The 18034-nt window shown below is 39.1% G+C and overlaps 1 protein-coding gene across 2 annotated transcripts in view; it reads left to right on the top strand.

Moving 5' to 3' along the window:
- Nucleotides 1-18034, top strand: part of BBS4 (Bardet-Biedl syndrome 4) — a 58366-nt gene that overhangs the window by 20032 nt on the left and 20300 nt on the right. For both annotated transcript variants that reach the window (XM_039237856.1, XM_039237855.1), the window contains exon 3: nucleotides 15231-15310. In XM_039237856.1, the coding sequence (XP_039093787.1) occupies nucleotides 15231-15310 (80 nt within the window). The remainder of the gene's footprint in view (nucleotides 1-15230; nucleotides 15311-18034) is intronic.

Here is an 18034-nt window from a genome sequence, read left to right as displayed (position 1 = left end):
CAGGTGCCCTCCTCCATGCCCATCACCCCCCTTCCCTTCTCTCCCATCCCCCCACAGCCCTCAGTTTCTTCTTAGCATTCAAGAGTCTCTCATAGTTTGCCTCCCTCCCTCTCCCCAAATATTTTTCCCCTTCTCCTCCCCCATGGTCCTCTGTTAAGTTCCTCCTAAGCCACCTATATGTGCAAACATATGGTATCTGTCCTTCTCTGCCTGACTTATTTCACTCAGCATAACACCCTCTAGTTCCATCCATGTTGCTACACATGGCCAGATTTCATTCTTTCTCATTGCCATGTAGTATTCCATTGTATAGATAAACCACATCTTCTTGATCCATTCGTCCATTGATGGACAGTTAGGCTCTTTCCATGTTTTGGCTATTGTTGAGAGTGATGCTATGAACATTGGGGTACATGTATCCCTGTGTACCCCTGTGCATCAGCACTCCTGTATCCCTTGGGTAAATTCCTAGCAGTGCTATTGCTGGGTCATAGGGGAGTTCTATCGTCAATTTTTTGAGGGACCTCCAGACTGTTTTCCAGAGGGGTTGCACCAGCTTACATTCCCACCAACAGTGTAGGAGGGTGGGTTAGGCCTATTTTAATAGTGATTGATTCTTGTCTTTTTTTTTTTTTTCTTTAAGAGATGTTTGCTTCAGTTATTTCAGGATTTTTTTCAAAAATTTGATTCAGAGGACCTTATTCAGCACCATTTAGTTTAAAAAAAGCCAAGACTTTTTCTTTAAAATTGTTTTAAAATGTTTTATTTATTATTGAGACAGAGAGAAACAGAACATGAGTGGGGAAGGGTCAAAAAATTTTTTAAATGTTTTATTTATTATTGAGACAGAAACAGAACATGAGTGGGGAAGGGTCAGAGAGAGAGAGGGAGACACAGAATCCAAAGCAGGCTTCAGGCTCTGAGCTGTCAGCACAGAGCCTAATGTGGGGCTCGAACTCACGAACCATGAGATCATGACGTGAGCCGAAGTGGGCCGCTTAACTGACTGAGCCACCCAGGTGCCCCAAGCCAAGACTTTTCCAACATTCTTTTCTCTCTAGTCTGAAAAGAAAGACAGATTTAAAGGAATCAAGAGTCTACTGTTAATTTAATTTTGGAGGTAAAGTTGTAGCTAAGTATCATCCTCTTTTTCCTCTTCAGTAGGGTGTAGAGAACTAGAATGATGAATAAGTTATTTATATTTAAAAATAATCTGGGCACTCTTGTATGCAGAGAAATATGCAAGCATGAATTGACACAATACTTTTGAGTAAAAGTTTGTCAGTAAATATCAGGAACTTTAAATTTCAGGGGTGCCTGGGTGGCTCAGTGGGTTAAATGCCTGACTCTTGGTATCAGCTAAGATCATGATCTCACCTTTGTGAGACTGAGCTCCTTGTTAGGCTTCGAACTGAGCAGAACTTGCCTGGAATTCTGTTTCTCCCTCTCTCTCTGCCCCTCCCCTCCTTGTGCGAGTTCTCTCTCATTCTCTCTCAAAATAAATAAACTTAAAAAAAAAAGCTCATATTATTTAACTTAGTACTTCCTATTCTAAGAATCTGTTCAAATATTTTCAACATATATATGATTTTTATAAAGCAAAAATAATTCATTATAGAAGTATTCATTATACTAGTCATAGTAATGATTTATTGGAAACAGCTTACACATTCAACAAGAAAACAAAGCTAAGTAACTATTCATGCATATAAATACTAACCAGCTATTTAAATTAATGTTTTTTTATGTTTATGTTTATTTTTATTTTTTTTAAATTTATTTCTAGGAGAGAGAGAGAGAGACAGCATGAGCAGGGGAGGATCAGAGAGAGAGGGAGTCACAGACTGAAACAGGCTCCAGGCTCTGAGCTGGCAGTCAGCACAGAGCCCGACGCGGGGCTCGAACCCACGAACCGCGAGATCATGACCTAAGCGAAAGTCGGACGCTTAACTGACTAAGCCACCCAGGCGCCCCTAATGTTTATTTTTAAAAAATCAGGATTTAGGGGCACCTAAGTGGCTCAGTTGGTTAAGTGTCCGACTTTGGCTCAGGTCATGATCTCACAGTTCATGGATTTGAGTCCCGCACTGGGATCTTTGCTGTCAACACAGAGCCTGCTTCAGATCTCTTCCCTTCCCCACACTGCGCTCTCTATCAAAAATAAATAGACATTCAAAAAAGCAGAATTTAAAATTGTCCGTAGATACTTATCTCGAAGTGCACATATAAAAAGATTAGGAAGAAATATGGTGAATTAATAACCATGATTATCTGTAAGTAGTGTGAGGTTTTTTTGTTGTTGTTCCTTTCTTTATTTTCAAAACTTCTGTAGTGAGTATGTATTTTTTCTAAGTTTCAATATTTTGATTTTTTTCTGAGTAAGCTCTATACTCAACATGGGGCTTGAACTCATGACCCCAAAATCAAGAGTTGGATCTCTTCCAACTGAGCCAGCCATGTACCCCCAAGATTTTAAGGTTTTTTATTTTTTAAGGTTTGTTATTTTGAGAGACAGAGACAGCATGTGTGAGTGGGGGAGGGGCAGAGAGAGAAAGGGAGAGAGAATCCCAAGCAGGATTCTGATACAGGGCTCAAACTCATGAACCATGAGATCATGGCTTGAGCCAAAATCAAGAGTTGTATGTTTAACTGAGCCACCCAGGTGCCCGAATCTATTCTTAATGTAAAAAGTTTGAACAATTTCAGGAAAGCTAAAATATTCCTTAAATCACCATCCAGTCCAGTGGTAATTGTTAGTTTCAGTTAATGTGTTTTGTTTAGACTTTTATACAGTGTATGTGTATATGTGTATAGCAATATAAGTATACAGTTTACTGTCGTGTGTTTTATATAAATGGTAACTGTAATATATTTTGCTAGGTTGATATATCTTGGAGGGCTTTCCGTGTTAGTAGGTCAAGATCACTTCATTCTTTTTTTTTTTTTTTAATGTTTTCTTTATTTCTGAGAGAGAGAGAGATAGAGCAGGGGAGGGTCATAGAGAGAGGGGATACAGAATCTGAAGCAGGCTGTATCTGAACTAGCTGTCAGCACAGAGCCCCATGTGGGGCTCGAACCACGAACCGTGAGATCATGACCTGAGCCGAAGTCAGAAGCTTAATCGACTGAGCCACCCAGGCTCCCCCAACTTCATTATTCTTAAATATACTAGTTCATAGCACAGATATATTACAGTTTCTTTTCCTTTTGATAGCATTTAAATTGTTTTTAAGTTTTTACTATTTGGTATAATGGACATTGGGGAAAAAAGTATGCACACTTAAAATTTTAATAATTCTGCCAAGTTACTCTACAAAATGACCATTTATATTTTTACTATTATGATGGAGTACCTACAGCGTATCTCTCTATATTATTTTTATGATGTCCACAAAATAATAGTAAGAAATATGTAATACAGGATTGTAAGAGGGATGTGCTCATCTTTTTCAGACCTTGTTTTACCTGAGTTGCTTTCAGTAGTAAATAATAGAAAATCTCACTCAGAGTGGCTTAAACAAAAAGGAACTTTTTTGGTTAACATAAGAGGAAGTCCAGAATTAGAATGGGCTCCAGGGCTGGTCAAGCATTTCAGTGACATATGAGGTCCTAAGTTCTTTCCGCCTCTCTACTCTGCTGTGCAGTGCCTGCTTTTTCCTGAAATTAAAGCTGCCAGTGGCATTCGGGATCCATTTTTCCGATGCCAGAGATATGGTCTGGCTTCCCATGGTTCTCTTTTAAAAATAAGAAAGGCCTTCTTTCCTCAGAACTTCTTGGGAATACTCTTTTCATTGGATCAGATGGATAGGGCTGCCAGTCGTGGACAAGGGAGATAGGATGATCATTGATTAGCATAATCTAGTCAGCCGCTGGGGGTGAATTTTGAGGAGTCCAGGGTAATCAGCGCTGGTTGCAGAGCCCAGACGCTCAGATAAGTAAGTGGTGCATGGATACAGGAGCAAATACAGATGCACAGGAAGCCGTCAGACTCCTCCCTCCGGCACCGTGTTTTAGAAATCAGCTGCTATGACTTTGCTTCTGTTTCTGTCATCATCTGCTCCGTCTCTGTTTTTCTCTTTGGGTCTATGCTGACTTTTTGCTTGTAGTGCTGCTACGGAATACTTCCCTTCTACTTTCTTTTGCCTTTTATGATAAAAACATTTTATATACTGTAAATATCTGAATCACACATTTTACATTGTACAGGTTTGTGAAATGATTGTGAAGAATAGGATATCAGAAAATAGTTTGTTTTGTATAAAGCTTGGCTTAATATTACTCAGTAATTTCTCCTGAATTTTGATGTCAAATTGGGCTGCCAGTAAAGATGGTACAGTAAACTCAAGTTTTGGTCACTCCTACTCCAGATGCAGAGCAATAAAGAATAAAAAATGTGAGTAGCAAAGTTAGAGTCTGCCTGAAGGAAAATTGTTTGTAGGCAAAGACAAAGGAAAGGATACTGGTTTTTATTTTAAAATACAAGTTTATGATTTTCTGATGAGAAAATCAGTATAAGTTCATCATAGAAATTTGGAAACTATAAGGAAGTATAAAGAAAACAGGAAAAATATCAACCTTGAGATTTAATGAATTTAAAGTAGTAAAAATTTGAAGTAGTATTTTGAACAAAAAACTTCCACATTTCTCTCTGAAGTCCTTAGATATCTATTAACCTGTAGTTCAGATATTCTCAACCTTGGCAATATTGACATTTTGGGCACGATGAATTCTTTATTGTGGGAGAGGTTCTGTGTATTGTAGGATGTTAACAGCATCCCCAGCCTCTACCTAGTGCAGGTTAGTAGCACCCAGTTGTGACATCTGAACATCTTCAGATATTGCCATATGTCTCTGGGGTGCAAAATTGTTCCTAGTTGAGAACCACTGCTCTGGTTAAATAAATAGTATGACACTTGAAAGTAGAAGGTAGGAAGTTAGTAACTTTAACATAAGGAATTCACGCAGAAGTTGTATTAACAAGCAAAAAGACTTCATCTGAACAAGCAGTAGTTGAAGCATTTTGACTGAGAAGCTCTGTGTCTGGATTTGGATGTTGTCCCCCCAACCACACCCCACAGGCCAAGAGGCTCATATCCTGGTTTGATTCTAGTCTTGAGGGTAGTGAGTGCCAGCTGTGGAAGGGGTAAGCAACTTCCTATTTGGGATTTTTGTCCAAATATATCTGGACTTTTTCAAGAACAAGCAACTTCTTATTTGGAATTGTTTATCAGAATTACTTGATGGTTCTGAGAAAATAATGTCCTACATGGGGCTACTTAAGTCCTCTTCATTTCTCCCTATGAATGACCTCAGGTGACTTTCTTCTGGCTTTCAGTTGAGGACCTTATCCATCATTGAGGTGAGTGAATTGATTTACCTCATGGGCATATTTCCTTTCTTAAAGGAATCTCCATTGGAGCCTTTTCCATTTCGGGATGGCTATAGCCCAGGATGAGTTTTTCTACCACCTGAGGCAATATATTTACTTGTGAGAAACTTGATCTCGGCTTGAGGTTTGCTTTCAGAGTCTTTTTTTAATAGAAATTTTTTTTTTATTGTGGCAAGATCTATGTAACCATTTTTAAGTGTACAATTTGGTGGCGTTAATTATATTCACTATGTTGTACAACCGTCACCATCTATTTCAAAACCTTTTTCATCACTCCAAACCGAAACTATGTATCCATTAAATAATAACTCTCCGTTTTCTCCTCACCTCTAACCCTTGGTAACCTCTGTTCTATTTTCTGTCTCTGAATTTGCCTCTTCTAGATATTTCTTGTGAGCCAAATCATACAATATTTGCCTGTTTGTATCTTTCTTATGTCAATTAGCATATTGTTCTCAACGTTCATCCATGTTGTACAGAATTTCATTCCCTTTTAAAGCTGAATAATACTCCATATTGTGTATATATCACATTTTATCACTTTATTTGTTACTGGATATTTGGGTTGCTTCCACAGAGTATTTTTAAGTTGTCAGTAATTCTTAAAGAATTTAAAGGTTGTGGAGGTTGGGAATGTTACAGATAATCTGGAAATAGGTGATTTCATATACTATATATAATAATTTCTTCTATGGACTAATTACTATCTGCATATTTGGTTCTCAGTAATGATTTTATAGATACATGCTTTAAATTTTTATTTATTTATTTATTTACTTAGAGAGTGCACAGGGGGGAGAGGTAGAGAGAGAGAGGGAGACACAGAATCTGAAGCAGGCTACAGGCTCTGAGCTGTCGGCATAGAGACCAGTGCAAGGCTTGAACCCACAAACTGTGAGATCATGACCTGAGCCAAAGTTGGACACTTAACCGACTGGGTCACCCAGGCACCCCATATAGATACTTGCTTTTGACTTCATTAATACCTTTCCCTTTTTCTGTGTATTAGTTCTTGCGTATGGAGAGCTGTAGAATTAGAAGGTAATTTCGATGTTGTCTAATTTAGTTTACATTCTGCATGAAATTGCTCTCACAGCATCTTTCATTGACAGTTATCTCACTTCACTGTTTCTACTGTAACAGTGGATTCATTTTTGATTTGCTTTTTGCGTTTTGTAGGGATAGTTCATCTTAACTGTCTCCATGTATTCAACTCTGTTTTCTTAGTCTATTGTAATCTGGCTTTTGCTCTACCACTGCACTGATTAAATTGAGCTGAGCTTTGGCATCTTTTATATCGTGGTAAACTATATAGAACATAAAATTTATCATTTTAACCATTTTTAAATGTACACTTTTGTGGCAGTAAGTACATTCGCATTGTTCTGCTACTGTCACCGCCATTCATCTCCAAACTCAAAGTTTGTACCCATTAAACAGTAACTCCTCCATTACTCCTTTCTCCCAGCACCTGGCAACCACCATTCTACTTTCTTTTTCCTTTTATTCTTTTCCAGTTTTATTGTATTGTACTGTATTTTTTTTTTTTGAGAGAGAGAGCAAGAGCACTAGTAAAGGAGAGAGAGAGAGGATATCTCAAGCAGGTTCCATGCTCAGCATGGAGCCTGGCGCACAGCTCTATCCCATGACACAGGGATCATGACCTGAGCCAAAATTAAGAGTCAGGTGCTCGGGGCGCCTGGGTGGTTCATTCAGTTAAGTGTCCGACTTCAGTGCAGGTCATGATCTCGCAGTTTGTGAGTTTGAGCCCCGCGTTGGGCTCTGTGCTGACAGCTCAGAGCCTGAAGCCTGCTTCTGAGTCTGTGTCTCCCTCTCTCTCTGCCCTTTCCCAGCTCATGCTCTGTCTATCAAAAATAAGTAAACATTAAAAAAAAAAAAAGTCAGATGCTCAACTGACTGAGCCACCCGGGTGCCCCTTCCATTTTTATTGAAATATAATTAACATATAACATTGTATTGATTTTAGGTATACAAGATGATGGTTTGATAGATGTGTATATTGCAAAATGACACTGCAATAAGTTTAGTTAACATCTATACCTCATATAATTACAGAATTTTTGTGTGTGATGAGAACTTTTAAGATCTCCTCTTAGTAAGTTTCAGATATATTGTTTACTTGAGTCGCCATGCTGTACATTACATCCCAGAGCTTATTTATCTTATAACTGAAAGTTTATGCCTTTTGATCCCTTTATGCATTTTGCCCACCCTCCACTCCCACCTTTGGTAACCACCAATCTGTAGTTCAATTTTTTTTTTTAGATTCCACATACCAATGAGATCATGCAATATTTGTCTTTCTCTATGACTTTATTTGACTTATAATGCCCATAAAGTCAATCCATGTCACAAATGGAAGAACTTTCCTTCTTTTTTATGGCTGAATAATATTTCTCTCTGTGTAGAGTGTGTGTGTGTGTGTGTGTGTGTGTGTGTGTGTGTGTGTGTGTGTTTATCACGTTTTCTTTGACACTGTTCTACTTTTGGTCTCTATGAACTTGCTTAGTCTAGGTATACTTCATATAAGTGGAATCATATAGTATTTGTTCTTTGTGTCTGGCTTATTATATTTAGCAATATATGCATTCAAGGTTTATCCATGTTGTAGCAGATGTTGGAATTGTATTCCTTTTTAAGGCTGAATAATATTCCATTGTATGTATATACCACATTTTGTTTATCCATTTAGCTGTTGATCGACATTTGAGCTGCTTCCACCTTCTGGCTATTGTCAGTAACACTGCTGTGAACATGGTGGACAAGTGTCCGAGTCCCTGCTTTTCTTTTTTATTTCCTTCTTTCCTTCCTTCTTTCCTTCCTTTTTTCCTTCCTCCCTCCCTCCCTCCCTCCTTCCTTCAAGAGTCCAGCTTCTTACTGAATATGCTACAAATGAGGTTTAGTCAAATAGACAAAGCCTTGTTATCAGACTCCTCAGGTTCTCTCTTTGCTTCACTTCTCCTCAGCTGAGGCGGCAGTGGTGGAAGGGGCAGGATTTCCTGCTGGGGCAGGTCCACCACCCTTTCACTGCAGATGAGGCTCCTGTGTTGACATGGCCAGAGCTTTTGCATATAAGCCTGGTCAGAAAGGTATCACCACTTACTTTGGCTGCATTAATGAGAGCATTGGTCTTATCTCTGTAACTATCACCTCATCACTGTGCAGAATGAGGGGCCAGTAGATGCGAGTGAAAGTGTTGGGCTGGCAGCTAGGCTATTTGTAGGATGAAGTGAGGGCTTTACCCCAACATGGCCTTAACTTTCTTGGAAGGACCAAGCATCTTAGCAGGAAATGCAGAAACAGGCTCCCTGCTTTCATTTCTTTTGTGTATCTACTCAGAGTGGAGGAGCTGGACCATATGGCATTGTTTGAGTTTTTTGAGGAACAATGCTAACTTTTAAATGGAAGTCTAATAAGATCTACAAATCTTAAGTGCCCAGCTTTTGAATTTTTTGAAAGTTTGTTTGTTTGTTTGTTTAGATAAGCAGGGAGAGAATCCCAGGCAGGCTCTGCATTGTCTGTGCACGGAGTCTGATATGGGGCTCAAACTCAGTGAACCTGTAAGATCATGACCTGAGCCGAAATTAAGAGTTGGATGCTTAACCAACTGAGCCACTCAGGCTCCCCCATTGAATTTTGATAAATACATATATTTTCATCACCCAGAAAGTTTCCTCCTGCCCCTTTCTAATCAGTCAGTCCTCCCTTCAATTCCTTAGAGGGAGCCATTCTGATTTCTGTCCCTATAAATTAATATTGTCTGTGCTTGAGCTTCCTACAGAGGGAATCATATAATATGTACTATTTAGCTTTTGGTATCTTTTCCTCAACATAAGTGTTTTTGAGATTTATCCATGTTGCTATAATGTATCAGTAGTTTTTTTTTATTTTTTAAAAGTGCCGTCTAATGTTCCATTGTATAAATGAATATACTATATTTTACCCATTCTCTTATTGATGAACTTTTGTGTTGTTTCCAGATTTTGACTCTTATGTAAAAGCTTCCATGAACATTCATTTACACATTAGTGTGTGTGTGTGTGTGTGGCAGGAGTTTTCTCTACAGTAAGTACCTAGAGAATGGAATTGCTGGGTCATGCATGAAGTGTATATCTCAACTTTTAAGAGACTGCCAAAGTGGCTATGGAATTGTACTGTCCCACCAGCAATTATGAGCTTTCAGGTTTCCCTGAATTCTCACTAACATTTGGTACTGTCAGTTTTTTTCATATTAGACATGCTGGTAGATATGTTGTAGTAGCTTAGTATGACTTTAATTTGCATTGTCCTTATGACTAGTGATGTTGAACACTTTTTCATATACTTACTGGTCTTTTGTGAAAGAAATTTTAAGGCTTTCACTTTTTATTTAAAAATTTTTAAATTTTTTAATGTTTATGTATTTTTTGAGAGAGAGAAAGGGAGAGAGAGCCAGAGTGTGAGCAGGAGAGGGGCAGGGAGAGAGGGAGACACAGACTCTGAAGCAGGCTCCAGGCTTTCAGCTGTTAGGACAGCACAGAACCCAACCTGGGGCTTGAACTCATGGACTGCAAAATCATGATCTGAGCTGAAGTTGGATGCTTAACTGACTGATCTACCCAGATGCTCCTTAACCTGTTCACTGCATTGAGGTCCCGCTGTTTTAACTTCTGACATGGTTTCCATGAGCTCTGACTGATACAGAGCTCAAGTTTATAGTAAAAAAATCTCTTACATTTACATTTGTTTCAAAATGTGTCCTCTTTTCTCTCCTCCCCTCCCCTCCCCTCCCCTCCAGGGTAGTTAACATAGTGTTATTGTTAATTTCAGGTGTACACTATAGTGATTGAACAGTTCCATATATTACTCAGTGCTCAACAAAACAAGTGTACTCCTGGGGTTCCCGGGTGGCTCCGTCGGTTAAGTGTCTGACTTCAGCTCAGGTCATGATCTTGTAGTTTGTAGGTTTGAGCCCCACATTGGGCTCTGTGCTGTCAGTGCAGAGCCTGCTTTGGACCTTCTGTCCCATTTTCTCTCTGCCTTTCTCCCACTGTTGCTGGCTGGCTCTCAAAAATAAACATTAAAAAAAATTAAAAATATTTACTTAGAGAAGGAGAGTGTGAGTATGAGCAGAGGACGGGCAGAGAGAGGGAGGGAGAGAATCCCAAGCAGGCTCTGTGCTGTCAGTGCAGAGCCTGATATGAGGCTCTGTCTTAAATTAAGCTGAAATTAAGAGTCAGATGCTTAACCAACTGAGCCACCCAGATATCCCAAGGTAAATGTAAACCCCTTTACCTATTTCCCTTATCCCTTCCCCTTTGGTACCATCCATTTGCTCTCATAGTTACGAGTCTATGTTTTGGTTTGTCTTTTTTTCCCTTTGTTTTGTTTCTTAAATTTCCACATATGAGTGAAGTCATACGGTATTTGTCTTTTTCTGACTGACTTATTTCACTTAGCATTATACTTTCTAGATCCATCTGTGTTACAAATGGTAAAATTTCATCTTTTTTATAGCTGAATAATATTTCATTGCATGTATATATACCACATCTTCTTTATCATTTGATGGACTCTTGGACTGCTTCCATATCTTGGCTATTGTAAATAATGCTCCAGTAAACATAGGGATGCATATCTCTTCAAATTAGTCTTTTTGTGTTCTTTGGGTAAATACCCAGTAGTGCAGTTACTGAATCATACGATTGTTCTACTTTTAATTTTTGAAGGAACCTCCATACTGTCTCCCACAGTGGCTGCACCCGCTTTCATTCCCACGAATAACACACGAGGGTTCCATTTTCTCCACATGCTTACCAGCACTTGTTTTGTTGTTTCTTGTGTTGTTGATTCTGACAGGTATGAGGTGGTAACTCACTGTGGTTTTGATTTGCATTTCCCTGATGATGAGTGAAGTTAAGCATTTTTTGCATATGTTTTTTGGCCACATGTATGTCTTTGAAAAAATGTTTGTTCATGTGTCTTGCCCAGTTTTTAATTGGATTATTTCTTTGGTGTTGAGTTTGTATAAGTTCTTTGTGTATTTTGGATACTAACTCCTTATTGGATATGTCATTTGCAAACATCTTCTCCATTTCAGTAGGTTTTCTTTTAGTTTTATTACTTTCTTTTGTTGCCCAGAAGCTTCTTTATATTGATGTAGTCCCAGTAGTTTCTTTTTACTTCTGTTTCCCTTACCTAGGGAGAAGACTTGTTGTATCTTTTGATGTCCTAAATTAAGGTAGAAAAATGTTATAAGTCCTGTATATAACATGAAGAAATTAACATTTATTGACTGGCCACTTTCAGCTTTTTCATAGTTTTCTAGTGAAAATCATAGAGAGGAAAATAGAGGCCCAGAGAAATTAAATAATTTGCTCTAGGGCCCAGAGAAGGCTGGTATTGAATCAGGATGGGAATTCTACATATAAAAACCATGTGCAATGTGTTTGCTTATTTGGGAAGTGATCCTTTACCAAAGAAGGGTTCATTTATAATGTACTTCTTAAAGTCTTAGTTATTTTAGAAGATTTTTCAACTAAAAATCCAAGGCACAATAATTTTCTTCTCAGCTTTCATTTTTCTGGGATATTATTCCCTAGCACTGATCAAAGTTTAAGATACAAATTTGAGTTAGGGCCATTACTAAGAGACTTTGGCACTTAGGACAATTTATAGGGAGGAAGAATTCTTGTAATTGTCATGTTTATTTGGTTATGTAATTGTTTACGTTAGAAGTCTGCTGTGTCTTAGAGGGGACAGAAAGAGGAGAGATGTCACAAAAGAGTAGAATGGGGGCAGGAGAAGAGAAGGGCCGAAGGAGTATGGTTGCCAGGTTGCCAGCCTTCCACCCCTACTGCCTCCGTGATGGTGGAGGGGCAGGGTAGGAACTGGAGAGAGGAACGAGGTATTTGTACAGCAGCTGAAAAGCCTTATCTTGTCTTCATCTCATCAGCCGGCTACCTGACCTCTGGGTAACAGAGGCTCCTGAAGTGTAGCATCAGAGATGACCGCCTTGCTCTGCTGTAAAATAGAGGGGCCTCTACTTTGCCTTTCTTTACATGTCTATCTGTTTTAGAGGATCTTTCACATAGGTAATTCTCATAATACTTGTGAAAGCATATAAGAACCCTTACCCCTGTTTGTAGGGGGAATTGGAGTGAGCAATGGTTTGGAATACAAGAAATTCAACTTGCACATTTACAGGTAAAATTCTAACTGTGGACTCAAGACTTAGAGACTCTAGGGATTTCTAAGGCATCCAGAATTCCCTCATCTTTGAAAATAATAATGCAGATAATAAAAATAATAGCAATATGCCAGATATTACTATATGCCAGAATTTGAATCTCTTTATATGTATTGTCATTCAGTCTTCACAACTCTGAGGATATTTTATTCCTTGACTTTCCTATTTAAATGTGTAACCCCTTACCCTATACTCCTTGTCCTCTTCTCTGCTTTTGTAGAAAAATATCACTCATATAAAACTTACTTTATTATCATCTGTCCCTTCTACTAGCACTCTCTGATTTCCCACAATCCTGTCCCCTCTGATTTAAGGCAGGAGGTCAATTTTGCTCACTTTTGTATTGTCAGTGCCTAGAATAGTACCTGACATATGGTAGGTGCTCAGTGAATATTTGTTGAATGAATGAGTCTCTATTTTATAGATGAGGAAACTATATATTTCCCAAGATCACACAGATAGTAATAGGACAATTATGAGGCATTGAAATTCCAAAGTCTTTGATGAAGCTAAAATTCTCTTAGCTTTTAGACAAACTATCTATCTCCATGAGTGTGAAATGACCTTTAAGTAAGATTTGGTGATGCCTTCCCTTCTTCTAATCCCTAGGTCTCCATTTCATGGGCCTCTGGGCTCTTAAATTATCTTGCAGATTGAATATTTTTTTTCTACATTCTTCAGAAAAAAAAAAACAGAAAAAAATTACTCATCTTTCGTGAAATTTTAAAAATAGAAAAGCTCAGATTTGCATTTTATGAATTTTGTCTACAGCCTAAAGCTGTAGAAGCAATGATACTTAGTTGTATTTTAAACTCAAAGGGTTCAGTGTCTTCTTTCATTCTTTCCCTTCAGGGGGCATGTGACAGAAGGATAGGCCATACAAATGAGACTTGGCCCAAGATTACTCAATAAGCCACTTGCCCCAGACCTATTTGTGGTGGTGTATTTTGTTACCCACTTGACATGTGTGCACGAGCACCCACACCCGTCTCTAAACTTGGTAATCTGCATGTAGGAAATTTAATTCTGGAAGTGCTTAGGCAGAACATGAAAGGCTAAGATCTGACGACTGATGGAGCTTGAGGAAGGAAGGAAGGAAACAGAAGTCATTGGAGAATCTCAGATAGGCCCCTGCTGACTGGAAGAAGGGCAGTCCCACTCAGAGTGTGGGCTATTGGAAGATGAAGAGTGTACTGCTGTTGAACACTTTACCTTTTTTTTCCCTTTTGCCATATAAAACCATACCCATACTTTCTGTCACAATTTTATCTTAAAAATTCCACTGACATTCCCTGTTGTTAGGAAGGAGCAAGCAGTGTTACTTCGTTATGTTCTGACACCATTAACTCTGGGTCACGGGAAACTTCTTTTCCTTATAGGTCATATTATGGACCTATAAGTATTAGCTTTTCCCTTGATGTATCTCCTAAGATTCTGGAACAGAATGATTACAAATAATTAGAAATCATTTCCATGTTGTTTCCTGTTATTCTCTTTCTTTTACATTTTTTTTTTTTAATATTTTTATTTATTTCTAGGAGAGAGAGAGAGAGACAGCGTGAGCAGGGGAGGGTCAGAGAGAGAGGGAGACACAGACTCTGAAACAGGCTCCAGGCTCTGAGCTGGCAGTCAGCACAGAGCCCGATGCAGGGCTCGAACCCACGAACCGCGAGATCATGACCTAAGCGAAAGTCGGACGCTTAACCGACTAAGCCACCCAGGCGCCCCTTTCTTTTACATTTTTAAAAGGGAATATCTCAAATCTATATTAAAGTGCATTAAAAAATACAAATATCCATGTACTCACTGGCCAGATTTAATAAATTAAAAAAATTAGTTATGTATACTTTAGAGATTTTTATTTATTTATTTATTTTTGAGAAATGAAAGCACTGATGAGCCGAAATCTCCTTTTTAACTTTCCTCGCTTCCCCTTCCTTATGACTGTTCTGAGGTTGATGTGAACCCTTCTCTTTTTTTCATAGAAAAGTAGTTTCTTAATGAAATTTTACCCTTATTTTTAAATAATCTTTTGAATTCAAAGGATAGTAACTCATTTTATAGTTTATCATAATCATTTTCAGTGGCTCAAATAGATTTTTTTGGTCTTTGTTGCCTTCTCTCCTGGGCGGCAGTATAATGTTTTACCTTTATTGCTAGGACCGTATTTAACTCTTTTTTGGTCCTCTGATCTATCAGGTGGGACGTTAACTGTGTTATGTATTTTTTTGTTGGTATCATTCCTGAAATATTCCTTAAGAAGTTTTTCCTATACACCTTCAATAACCAGGGAGAGAGAAAGAGGGAAGTGACAAAGAATGATTTTATTTTTTTCAGGCCAAGTTATCATTTGAGAAACTGACACTCTAAGCCACAAAAACGGAGGAGAAGCATATATTCAATGTGTAAAAGTGGGACAAGTATCTCTTAGTGTAAAAACCTGTACATTTTTGATGCACTACGTTCTTGTCCACAGGATGAAGAATTTAATGTGATAACTGCGGTATGCTAAAGGTTAAACATGAACACGATGCTAAAGGGGAAAATCTAACCATGGCTATGTTGTTTGTTTTGTCAAAATATGCTCCCCAGCTCAAGAGTTTCCTATTTTGGAGAAGCAGAACTGGTTGATACATCTTCACTATATCCGGAAGGATTATGAAGCATGCAAGGTGAGAGATTGTAATGACAGAGACCACGAGAGACAGGCTTTGGTTAGACAACAGTCTGTCACACAGAGTGGTGGCTTTTAAATCCCACTAATAATGTATGAATTCCTGTTTCCCCACACTCTGTGTATTGGTTAGCTTTTGCTAGGATAATGCTGCTGAACAACCTCAAAATTTCAGTGGCTTCTCACAGCAGACATTTAATTATGTCTCATGGACCTTCAGATTGGCTGTGGGGTGGCTGGGTCTGATCATAAGCTGGGGGTCAGTTTCGTGTGTGATCCATGTGTCTTCTCATTTGAAGACCAGGGTGAAGGAGCAGCTACTCTCTGGGACTTGTTGGTCTTATGGTGGATGGCAAATGTTCAACACAGTGTAAATTTAACTTTTTCATCTCTGGATAGGTGAAAAGTGATATTTCATGGAGTTGGGTTTTTTTAAAAAGAATTTTTAATGTTTTATTTATTTTTGAGAGAGAGAGAGAGAGACTGACAGCATGAGCAGGAGAGAGTCAGAGAGAGAAGGAGACACAGAATCTGAAGCAGGCTCCAGGCTCTGTGCTAACAGCTCAGAGCCTGATTCAGGGCTCAAACCCATGAACTGTGAGATCATGACCTGAGCTGAAGTTAGACGTTTTACCGATTGAACCACCCAGGTGCCCCTATTTCATTGAGTCTTATAATTCTTTTATTATGGTGAACTTGATTATTTGTGTATTTAAAAACTAATTGTTATTCCTTTTCCCCTAAACCGTATCTTTGGTAACATACTACACATGTTACATACTTGCTGGCAGGTATTAACATGCAAAATATATCTTTGAAACTGTCTCTGTGGCATTCGGAACTTTGTAATGCTTCTAAGGTTGTAGTTTTAAATTTTTACCCGTGGCATTTGTACCTTTGGCAATCCACAGACCTAGCAATGGTTAGTACCAGTATGAATCTTAAAAGGGTTCTTTCTTTCCTTTTGTGATATTATCCTTTTCTTGTTTCCCTTTTCTTCTTCTTTTTTTTTAAGTTTGTTTATTTATTTTGAGAGAGAGAGCAGGGGAGGGGGAGAGAGAGAGGGAGAGAGAATCCCTTGCAGATTGCAATGCAGAGCCTAACCTGGAGCTCGATCTCACGGACTGTGAGATCCTGACCTGAGCTGAAATCAAGAGTCAGACGCTTAATCAACTGAACTACCCAGGTGCTCCTCCTTTTCCTTTTTTGACAACTTTCTCTGTTTCCTGTTGTTTGCATCTCTTCCTTGTTTATTCTTAAGCATTGGAGATGTTCCTATGTCCTATGCTTGGCCCCTTTCTCAGCTCATTTCACACACCTCTTCCTGATCTTCAAATTAGTCTGACACCTACTAATGCTTCACAAGCATTTCAAATTCAGCTTCTCTCTATCTCTTGTTTTAAATTTTTAATGTTTTATTTATTTCTGAGAGAGAGAGAGACAGCATGAGCAGGGGAGGGTCAGAGAGAGGGAGACACAGAATCTGAAGCAGGCTCCAGGCTCTGAGCTAGCTGTCAGCACAGAGCCTGACGCAGGGCCCGAACCCACGAACCGTGAGATCATGACCTGAGCCGAAGTCAGATGCTTAACCAACTGAGCCACCCAGGCGCCCCAGTTCAGCTCTTCTGTAGCTGAATTTATCTGCTTTCCTCCAAACCTTCCTTCTCTTGTACCCTGTCTCGGGGCTAGGTACTATCATCTACCCATCCGTCTGTGTAAGAATCCCCTGACCCATTTTTCATAATATGATATAGATAATCATTAACTTCTGGTGACCCATGTCTACTGTCTCTTGAAATTGTCCACTTTAGGGGTGCCTGGGTGTGGCTCAGTCGGTTAAGTGTCCGACTTCAGCTCAGGTCATGATCTCACGGCCCGTGAGTTTGAGCCCACATTTGGGCTCTGTGCTGTCAGCTCAGAGCCTGGAGCCTGCTTCGGATTCTGTGTCTCCTTCTCTCTCTGCCCCTCCCCCACTCACACTGTGTCTCTCAAAAAATGAATAAACATAAAATAAAAAATTAAAAAAAAAAAGAAATCGTCCACTTTATTCCTTCTCCATGCCTTAGTTAATTCTCATATTTTTGTTTAAATTACCACAAGAATTCTTACACCGATCTTGCCTCCTTTCCATCTGTTTTCATCAGTGCTCCCAAAATGACTTTTCTATGGAGCAAATTGAACCAGGTTACTTCCTGTTTAAAACTTATCAAGATTCTCCCATTGCTCTCAGCGTTTTTAGCGTAGTGTTTGAGGCCCTTCTCTCTTGGACTCTCTCAGTCACCTCGGCTTCTCCTCCACCCCCTGTCAACACAGGATTTGAAACTGTTTACTCTGGAAAGCCTTCCTTGATTCTCTGAGTTAGACTTAGGTGCTTGTTCTTTCAGCTCATACAGCATCCTGAGCTCAGCCTGTCACAGGAGCAAGGTAGAACCTGTGTTTTGCTCCTCAGGGAGCCCCTAGCACCTACAGTGGTACCTGGAAATTTCCTATTTCCGTTAGCTTGCCTAGTTAGAGTCTCGATATGGGTTGACAGACTTTTTCTGTGGGGGCCAGATGGTAGATATTTTGGGCTTTGTCGGCTACAGTCTCTATTTCATATTCCTTATCATCTCTTGTTTTTTATAACCCTTTAAAAATAGGAAAAATACTCTTAGCTTGAGAGCTGTACAAAAATAGGCCATTTGGCTCAGATTTAGCCTGTGGGCCATAGTTTGCTAACCCG

Source organism: Hyaena hyaena, unplaced genomic scaffold, assembly GCF_003009895.1.
Source record: "Hyaena hyaena isolate Hyena2069 unplaced genomic scaffold, ASM300989v1 scaffold_130, whole genome shotgun sequence".
Lineage (NCBI taxonomy): Eukaryota > Metazoa > Chordata > Mammalia > Carnivora > Hyaenidae > Hyaena > Hyaena hyaena.
This window is presented reverse-complemented; position numbering and strand designations above follow the sequence as displayed.